The sequence below is a fragment of the Lampris incognitus genome, chromosome 16 (genome assembly GCF_029633865.1).
Source record: "Lampris incognitus isolate fLamInc1 chromosome 16, fLamInc1.hap2, whole genome shotgun sequence".
Lineage (NCBI taxonomy): Eukaryota > Metazoa > Chordata > Actinopteri > Lampriformes > Lampridae > Lampris > Lampris incognitus.
Window position 1 is genome coordinate 38,800,772 of NC_079226.1, and position 10,072 is coordinate 38,810,843.

A 10,072-nucleotide genomic window follows, 5' to 3' on the forward strand; every position below is an offset into this window, starting at 1 on the left:
TGAGGAGTTTCACCAGGGGGACGTAACATGTGGGAGGATCACGCTATTCCCCTCCCGAACAGGCGCCCCGACCGACCAGAGGAGGCGCTAGTGCAGCGACCAGGACACACACCCACATCCGGCTTCCCACCTGCAGACACGGCCAGTAGTGTCTGTAGGGACACCCGACCAAGCCGGAGGTAACTCGGGGATTTGAACCGGCGATCCCCGTGTTGCTAGGCAACGGAATAGACCACTACGCCACCCGGACGCCCATCGAGGACAGATTTTTACCGAGTTAAACGGTACTAGTGGCTTTTCCCTGTGAGTCACAGACCTTATTTAAGGTGACTGGGGTTCGGGACGGGGGAACCATCCGCCATCCTGTGACTATCGGATGTTACAAAACGACGTCAGACTGGGCCAATCACAGATCAGCACTAACAAGGGGCGGGGCTAATTTGTGAAATTAACAGTTTGGTTGAAATGAAAGCCTGCATGGCCTACAAAACAGACATCACGTGTTGAGGTTGTAATACATGCTTTACATATAAAACTATGGAGCATACCTCTTACATCAGACCAACCTGTTCAGAAGTGTTTAACATTTTTGATGACGTGACCGTCTCTCAGAACAGAGTACTGTTACAGTGCTCAATTACACAGTTTCCAGCAAAACAGGAGCTCAAGGTAAAAGCGGTGGAGTCCGTGTCCTGCAAGGTTTGTGGGCAGCTTTCAAAATAAGAGTCCGTCCTGCTGCAGAGTGTCGAGTCTGTTGAAGCCCGGCGTCCACGGGGCCTCAGCCCTTGTTGTTGAGCTGTGCCCGCTGCTGCTCCTGGTACTCCTTGGAGTCCTCCCAGGGACGAGGGCCGCGGATGTTCCTCCACTGGTCCAAATTCACATCCTTCAATTTCTGCAGCGAGAAAGCAAATCCCCCGACAAAGAGGGAGGGGGGGGGGAATTTACCACCGACGCCAGCCACCGGAACATTTCTGACCCGGGTCAAACGGTTAAAGGGATTTGGCTCCTTTCTTAGGAGGGAGAGGCAGTCGGTCCACCTTTTAAGTGTCTCTATTGTTTGGAGTAGTTGGAAGGGAGAGAAGAAGACAGTAGGTGAGAGATTTGAGCTAAGGTCCGAGACGGGGGGGATTCAACCCTACAGCTACATACGTGGACCTAGTGACAAGGTGACCTCATTTTTTTTTGTTTTCATACAACGCTCAGTGCCAGATGGGCGGATTTTAGCCACAAAGGACAGAGCACCCGGCATGACTTCCAAAAAGTTTTTTTTCCCGTGATTGACAGCTTACACGACACAATCTGTACAGCCCCACCCATTTAAATCACATTTTATGGTAAGACAAATGCAAAGAACATTTTAAAGACACTATCTGGGGCGACCGGGTAGCGAAGCGGTCTGTTCCGTTGCCTACCAGCAGGGGATCGGCGGTTCGAATCCCCGCGTTACCTCCGGCTTGGTCGGGCGTCCCTACACACACAATTGGCCATTTCTGCAGGTGGGAAGCCGGATGTAGGTATGTGTCCTGGTCGCTGCACTAGCGCCTCCTCTGGTCGGTCGGGGTGCCTGTTCGCAGGGGAGGGGGAAGTGGGGGGAATAGCGTGATCCTCCCACGCGCTACGTCCCCCTGGTGAAACTCCTCACTGTCAGGTGAAAAGAAGCGGCTGGCGACTCCACATGTATGGGAGGAGGCATGTGGTAGTCTGCAGCCCTCCCCGGATCGGCAGAGGGGGTGGAGCAGTGACCAGGACAGCTCGGAAGGGTGGGGTAATTAGCCGGGTACAATTGGGGAGAAAAAAGGGCGGAAAATCCACAAAGACAAACAAAATACTATTTGACCCAGGTCGGTGACTTTTGGGGGTAGTAAGGAACTCGCTTCTTTCATCCACCCCGAGGGTCCCTAACCTGCTCCTCCTTACCTCGTACTCCTCCTCCAACATGTGCGACTGCCTCTGATTGTTCACTTTGGCCTCCAATGCTGGATCCAGCTGAGAGAGGGAAACAGAGGAGGGGGGTTACATGGCCAGGCAGAACAGGGAGAGAGGGAGGTTGGTTGAGCGGGGGCGGGGGGTGGTGGTGGTGGATGGATGGGGGGGGGGTTCCTTGCATGAGAGAAACATATTGTAACGTATTTATTAGACAGACCGGTTACAAATCAAGGCAAGGTGGAAAGAGGGAGGAGAGGGTTCGTGTGCTTGACTGGAGCAGCGACAGGACCCTCTGGGGTGGCAGCGTCCCAGCCTCTTTTTCTTCTTCATGTATTATTTCTTTGATGTATAAATTATGACATCTGCAGAAGGGGGAGAGGCGGCCGGCGAGTCGAGGCCATAAGCTCACGTGGAGGACACGGGCTAACCACGGCTCCGACTCGCCGTCGTCCAACAGTTGTACCCCGTTTACCCCCTGCAAATAACCGCACCTGAGCTGGCACAGCACCATCGGGCCGAGCCAAAACGTCCACTTTCTATGTCCGACGGCTCGCCAGCAAGGTGTGAAAGAGGAGAGATGTTTCAGAGGGAGCCGCCGAGAGCCACGTCCAGTGGAGCCAGCCATTTTGCAATTCAAATAGATTTCGCCCCAGAAATAGAACCAAAATGAATCCCATTCTGAATCCATTACTTTTAATGAGGAGCGATATTTCACAGCAATATCGCCACACAGGGCTCAAGTGACTGACAGCGTTCATCGTTTCGTGATTGATTTTTAATTAGACCAATATTACTTTAGCACATTAAAGACACAACATTGCCAGGAGAGACAAACTACAGAGTAACTACTATAAAATTATTACAATGCCTCCAGGACGGAGTGAATAGCTGAGCTAATTAGCACTAGGATCACGGCGAAGGCCTTATTAGAGTTTCTGTAACCCCCCCGCAAGCGTGAATCTGCTAAATAAGAAAGAAGTGGGGGTGGGGGGCAGTGGGGGGTGGGTGGGGGGGACGTCGGTGAAACATTGACGGAGAAGCGAACAGCCTTGAAGTGGAAACTTAAGCTCGTCTCCAGGAAATGCAAATAGGCTCATGCGATGGCTTCAGTTCTCTCAACCACAAAAAGTGGGTCAATATTTCAGACCCCTGAAAAACAAATAACCAACAACAACAACAACTACAAAAGGAATAAGCTGGGCGACGTACTCCGAGTAAGAGCCGCAAGACGGGCTTTAACCATTCGGGCTTCGACGGCGGGGTCAGTTCGCCGCACGTGTGTGCAAGCGCAGGCGCATGATCACGCGCGCCAAGGATTACAGTTGTGCTCCTCCACCGCAGAGCCGGAGAGGAGGCCTGCTGGGTGGTGGAGGCGGAGGAGGAGGAGGAGGAGGAGGAGGAAGGCTGTATCCGCCGCAGGCCTCTCTTCGGAGGAGAGGGGAGCAGTGTGGGGGCAGCTGCACAGAACAGAAAGGCACAGCGCCAGGGGCAAGTTACCCCCCCCCCTCCAACCCCCCACCCCCCATCGTGCGCACTCCGGCACTGGCCCACATGGACAGTAATAGGAAATGATGTCCCACCATCTGGCTCTCACCCAGATGATGTGCACGGGCATTTGTCACGGTAAGATAGCGCAAAACAGCCCCCCGCTCCCCCAACCCACCCACGCCCCCGCCCCCCACGCCCCGACACGCACAGCCAGCTTATCAGATTGTAATGGCTTTAACAAAGGGTCGCTCCTCTGTCGCCTTAATGAATTGGGGCTGTCATTTTAATGAATTGTTAGGGCCCATTCTCACTTCTTGCCCTTTCGCTGACTCGCTCTAATCAGGTCAGAATAGCCTTTCAGTGCTTTCGCACTGGCAGCGTCTCGGACAGGACGAGCAGCTGAAAGAGCGCCGACTCGGTAGGCTTTCGAGCCATGCTTTAAAAAGCCATTAGGTCCTACATGGGTTGCGCTGAAAATGATGCGGCCTTCACAGATGGCAAGACCACTTTATACACGTGCTATTTTTAAACTGCGTGATTTTGCTGTCCGGGGCCCGAGTCGTGACCGGCTCGGGGTGCAAATCCGCGCTGCACCACTAGGTGGAGCAGTTGCATGGCAAACAGTGAGCGGCACGGCGAATCTTGCAAAAGCTGTGGCTTTGATTCTTACTGCTGTCCACTTTCTGACTCGTGAATGTGACGTGGAGCTGATTCGCTGCCACGCTTCATGCCGGGTCCCCCCCCCCTGCAAGAGAAAAAACCAAGTTCATTACGCACCTTTTTTCTGAGCTTCTGGGCATCGTACCGAATTTGTGTGAACTCTCTCAGACCGAAGGAGCCGCCGACGACGAGCAACTGAAACGACATGAAGGGGGTGGGGGGGGGGCGCTCATTTAACAGGAAACAGCTGCACGTGGCATCGATCCACCTCACACACCACGCATGTCCCGATACAGGCCGCACAAGAAGCCTGGTCTAGCAGGTTACTCCAAGCCACCATCTGAAAACACGTGTGGTCACATATCTACTTGATCAATGTGAAAGGATGTCCGCACATACCTTGCACCTTCATCCCCCCTCCACGTGGGACTAGGGGAGCCGCGCACGGGCGGAAGTCCGCACGCGCCGCAGGGACGTTTCCGCTTTATCGCTTTTACTTAAATCCACGGATACGTGACGAACGACGGAGGGTATCGACCCAATAGTCCCCCAAATCCGTCTCTATTTACAGTTCTTGACCAGCTGCACTTTCTAGGCGCTACTACGTGTAGGTCTATTTAGATGTCTACGTGTAGGTTCACTTGAGGCCAATCATCTGGCAACCCTTTAATTCAGCGTTTCTCAAACCAGTCCTCACGGACACCCTATCCTGCAGATGTTCATTGTAACCCTGCATAGGTAACCAATCATCTCAAAGCACTTAATTATGCAAGGTGTGTAAACTCTGACATTCATTGCTGATTGGTTGAATAACTATAAACAGGTACCTGTTCAGGGTTGCAAAGAGAATCTGCAGGATAGGGGGTCCTTGAGGACTGGGTTGGGACACACTGCTTTAATTACATACGACACTGTACCGTTTAACACAATAACCAAGCTAACGTCTCTTTTAGTGTCATCAGATGTGAGTTCATAACCCAGGTTATAACGTCATCAGATGTGAGTTCATAACCCAGGTTATAATGTCATCAGACGTGAGTTCATAACCCAGGTTATAATGTCATCAAATGTGAATTCATAACCCAGGTTATAATGTCATCAGATGTGAATTCATAACCCAGGCTATAATGTCATCAGCTGTGAGTTCATAACCCAGGTTATAACGTCATCAGATGTGAATTCATAACCCAGGTTATGGCGTCATCAGCTGTGAGTTCATAACCCAGGTTATAACGTCATCAGATGTGAATTCATAACCCAGGTTATAACGTCATCAGATGTGAGTTCATAACCCAGGTTATAACGTCATCAGATGTGAGTTAATAACCCAGGTTATAATGTCATCAGATGTGTTAATAACCCAGGTTATAATGTCATCAGACGTGAGTTAATAACCCAGGTTATAATGTCATCAGATGTGAGTTAATAACCCAGGTTATAATGTCATCAAATGTGAATTCATAACCCAGGTTATAACGTCATCAGATTTGTTAATAACCCAGGTTATAATGTCATCGGATGTGAATTAATAACCCAGGTTATAATGTCATCAGATGTGAATTCATAACCCAGGTTATAGCGTCATCAGCTGTGAGTTCATAACCCAGGTTATAACGTCATCACATGTGAATTCATAACCCAGGTTATAACGTCATCAGATGTGAATTCATAACCCAGGTTATAATGTCATCAGATGTGAGTTAATAACCCAGGTTATAATGTCATCAGATGTGAATTCATAACCCAGGTTATAACGTCATCAGATGTGAATTCATAACCCAGGTTTTAACGTCATCAGATGTGAATTCATAACCCAGGTTATAATGTCATCAGATGTGTTAATAACCCAGGTTATAATGTCATCAGATGTGAGTTAATAACCCAGGTTATAATGTCATCAGATGTGAATTCATAACCCAGGTTATAACGTCATCAGATGTGTTAATAACCCAGGTTATAATGTCATCAGATGTGTTAATAACCCGGGTTATAATGTCATCAGATGTGAGTTAATAACCCAGGTTATAACGTCATCAGATGTGAGTTCATAACCCAGGTTATAATGTCATCAGACGTGAGTTCATAACCCAGGTTATAATGTCATCAAATGTGAATTCATAACCCAGGTTATAACGTCATCAGATGTGAATTCATAACCCAGGTTATAATGTCATCAGCTGTGAGTTCATAACCCAGGTTATAACGTCATCAGATGTGAATTCATAACCCAGGTTATGGCGTCATCAGCTGTGAGTTCATAACCCAGGTTATAACGTCATCAGATGTGAATTCATAACCCAGGTTATAACGTCATCAGATGTGAGTTCATAACCCAGGTTATAACGTCATCAGATGTGAGTTAATAACCCAGGTTATAATGTCATCAGATGTGTTAATAACCCAGGTTATAATGTCATCAGACGTGAGTTAATAACCCAGGTTATAATGTCATCAGATGTGAGTTAATAACCCAGGTTATAATGTCATCAAATGTGAATTCATAACCCAGGTTATAACGTCATCAGATTTGTTAATAACCCAGGTTATAATGTCATCGGATGTGAATTAATAACCCAGGTTATAATGTCATCAGATGTGAATTCATAACCCAGGTTATAGCGTCATCAGCTGTGAGTTCATAACCCAGGTTATAACGTCATCACATGTGAATTCATAACCCAGGTTATAACGTCATCAGATGTGAATTCATAACCCAGGTTATAATGTCATCAGATGTGAGTTAATAACCCAGGTTATAATGTCATCAGATGTGAATTCATAACCCAGGTTATAACGTCATCAGATGTGAATTCATAACCCAGGTTTTAACGTCATCATATGTGAATTCATAACCCAGGTTATAATGTCATCAGATGTGTTAATAACCCAGGTTATAATGTCATCAGATGTGAGTTAATAACCCAGGTTATAATGTCATCAGATGTGAATTCATAATCCAGGTTATAACGTCATCAGATGTGAATTCATAACCCAGGTTTTAACGTCATCATATGTGAATTCAAAACCCAGGTTATAATGTCATCAGATGTGTTAATAACCCAGGTTATAATGTCATCAGATGTGAGTTAATAACCCAGGTTATAATGTCATCAGCTGTGAGTTCATAACCCAGGTTATAACGTCATCAGATGTGAATTCATAACCCAGGTTATAACGTCATCAGATGTGAGTTCATAACCCAGGTTATAACGTCATCAGATGTGAGTTAATAACCCAGGTTATAATGTCATCAGATGTGTTAATAACCCAGGTTATAATGTCATCAGATGTGAGTTAATAACCCAGGTTATAACGTCATCAGATGTGAGTTAATAACCCAGGTTATAATGTCATCAAATGTGAATTCATAACCCAGGTTATAATGTTATCAGATGTGTTATTAACCCAGGTTATAATGTCATCAGATGTGAGTTAAGAACCCAGGTTATAATGTCATCAGATGTGAATTCATAACCCAGGTTATGGCGTCATCAGCTGTGAGTTCATAACCCAGGTTATAACATCATCAGATGTGAATTCATAACCCAGGTTATAACGTCATCAGATGTAAGTTCATAACCCAGGTTATAATGTCATCAGATGTGAGTTAATAACCAGGTTATAATGTCATCAGATGTGTTAATAACCCAGGTTATAATGTCATCAGATGTGAGTTCATAACCCAGGTTATAACGTCATCAGATGTGAATTCATAACCCAGGTTTTAACGTCATCATATGTGAATTCATAACCCAGGTTATAACGTCATCAGATGTGAATTCATAACCCAGGTTATAATGTCATCAGATGTGAGTTAATAACCCAGGTTATAATGTCATCAGATGTGAATTCATAACCCAGGTTAAACGTCATCAGATGTGAATTCATAACCCAGGTTTTAACATCATCATATGTGAATTCATAACCCAGGTTATAATGTCATCAGATGTGTTAATAACCCAGGTTATAATGTCATCAGATGTGAGTTAATAACCCAGGTTATAATGTCATCAGATGTGAATTCATAACCCAGGTTATAACGTCATCAGATGTGAATTCATAACCCAGGTTTTAACGTCATCATATGTGAATTCATAACCCAGGTTATAATGTCATCAGATGTGTTAATAACCCAGGTTATAATGTCATCAGATGTGAGTTAATAACCCAGGTTATAATGTCATCAAATGTTAATTCATAACCCAGGTTATAACGTCATCAGATGTGAATTCATAACCCAGGTTATAATGTCATCAGATGTGAGTTAATAACCCAGGTTATGCCATCAGTTGTGAGTTCATAACCCAGGTTATAACGTCATCAGATGTGAGTTCATAACCCAGGTTTTAACGTCATCAGATGTCAGTTCATAACCCAGGTTATAACGTCATCCGATGTGAGTTAATAACCCAGGTTAGCCCTGACGTCGGTCTCATCCGTCATGTAGTAAATCCGGCTACAGCAGGCAGCCACCGTCAGCTACCGGGGTAAATACGTCAGGACGTGAGAAGGTGAAGGAGTGTAGGGCAGGTGACTTACGAGCATCGGCACGCCGTATCTGACCGTTTTATTCCTCTGCAACGCCTTGAACCTAAACATGACTGCGTCCTCGAGCTACAGTCCCGTGCTGCTCATTGGCCAAGCGAGCCAGCCGGTCAGCTGCGACCGGGTTTCCTGATGCGGTCCGACGCACAAATGTGACCGGGCAGCTGTGTGAGTTGTGTTAAAGGTTCCGCCCCGAACAGGCCGTCAACGCAGCGGTGACCCGGCGACGCTCGCTATAGACGTTGTTGTTGTTGTTGTTGTTGTTGTGTTACAGCGTTGTTGTCGTGCGTCCTGCTCGGCGATAAACAACACAAGCTCAGAACCAACACACGAAAGCGTTGCAAGGTGTTTGCTCATCCCTGGTCCGTTACCCCTTCAGCGGGTCGGTTGACAGGTTTTGCTTCCGTTTTGGTCCCATATAGCAGTGGTTCTCAACCGGGGGTCCGCGGACCCCTAGTGGTCCGTGGTGTAATTGCAAGGGGTCCGTGAAAATAAAATATCTTTTAAAAAAAAGATCCTATGACATTTATAGAAATAGGATTATTTTACTCAAATGTGACTGAGACCTTTATCTACCTAAACTATAAAGGGTAACAGGACTTTTTTCTCTAATTACATCTGTTTCACAAGTGTAATTTATTGTATTTTAATAAGAGATCTCGCTCCCGTTTGCATTGTTAAAAGTTACTGAATACATATTCTGTTTTGTTACATATATCTGAAAGTTACTGAATACATATTCTGTTTTGTTACATCTATCTGAAAGTTACTGCATAAGAATTCTGTTTTGTTACATATATCTGAAAGTTACTGAATACATATTCTGTTTTGTTACATCTATCTGAAATTTACTGCATAAGAATTCTGTTTTGTTACATATATCTGAAAGTTACTGAATACATATTCTGTTTTGTTACATATATCTGAAAGTTACTGAATACATATTCTGTTTTGTTACATATATCTGAAAGTTACTGAATACATATTCTGTTTTGTTACATATATCTGAAAGTTACTGCATAAGAATTCTGTTTTGTTAACTATATCTAAGTTACAACTGAAAGCTCTTATTTTTGCCCCAAAGAGTGAATAAATGCTAGAAGGCAATTTAAAATGCAGTTTCTACTGTTTCTATCAAATTGCAACCCCCCTCCCCCAAGATCAGGTGGAGGGGTCCTCAGGGTAGATCAGAAATACGCAGGGGGTCCAGGACCCCAAAAAGGTTGAGAACCACTGCCATATAGCCTCCTTTTACAGAGGTAACTGTGTGGACTACTTTATAATGGATCTCTCTCATTTGGATGGACCTATTTTTCACACTCCAGCTCCACTCTTCTCCCCTTCTCTGTCGCACACACACTCGAAAGACAGGATGTCCACGACCAGTCTTGCACCCATGTGTTGTGTCTTGCGTCACATGTTTGATTCACACGGTCTCGTGGATGCCTCTTGT

The 10,072-nt window shown here is 45.7% G+C and overlaps 1 protein-coding gene across 1 annotated transcript; it reads right to left on the reverse strand.

The window, feature by feature from the left end:
- Positions 1-280: 280 nt before the first annotated feature.
- On the reverse strand, positions 281-8,768 carry LOC130125969 (cytochrome c oxidase assembly protein COX16 homolog, mitochondrial). The gene is made up of 4 exons (XM_056295344.1): positions 8,614-8,768; positions 4,192-4,269; positions 1,918-1,986; positions 281-892 (listed from the first exon to the last, which is right to left on the reverse strand). Exons 1-4 carry the CDS (start codon positions 8,671-8,673, stop codon positions 779-781), a joined length of 321 nt encoding a protein of 106 aa, XP_056151319.1. The 5' UTR covers positions 8,674-8,768; the 3' UTR covers positions 281-778.
- Between the last annotated feature and the right edge of the window lie 1,304 nt (positions 8,769-10,072).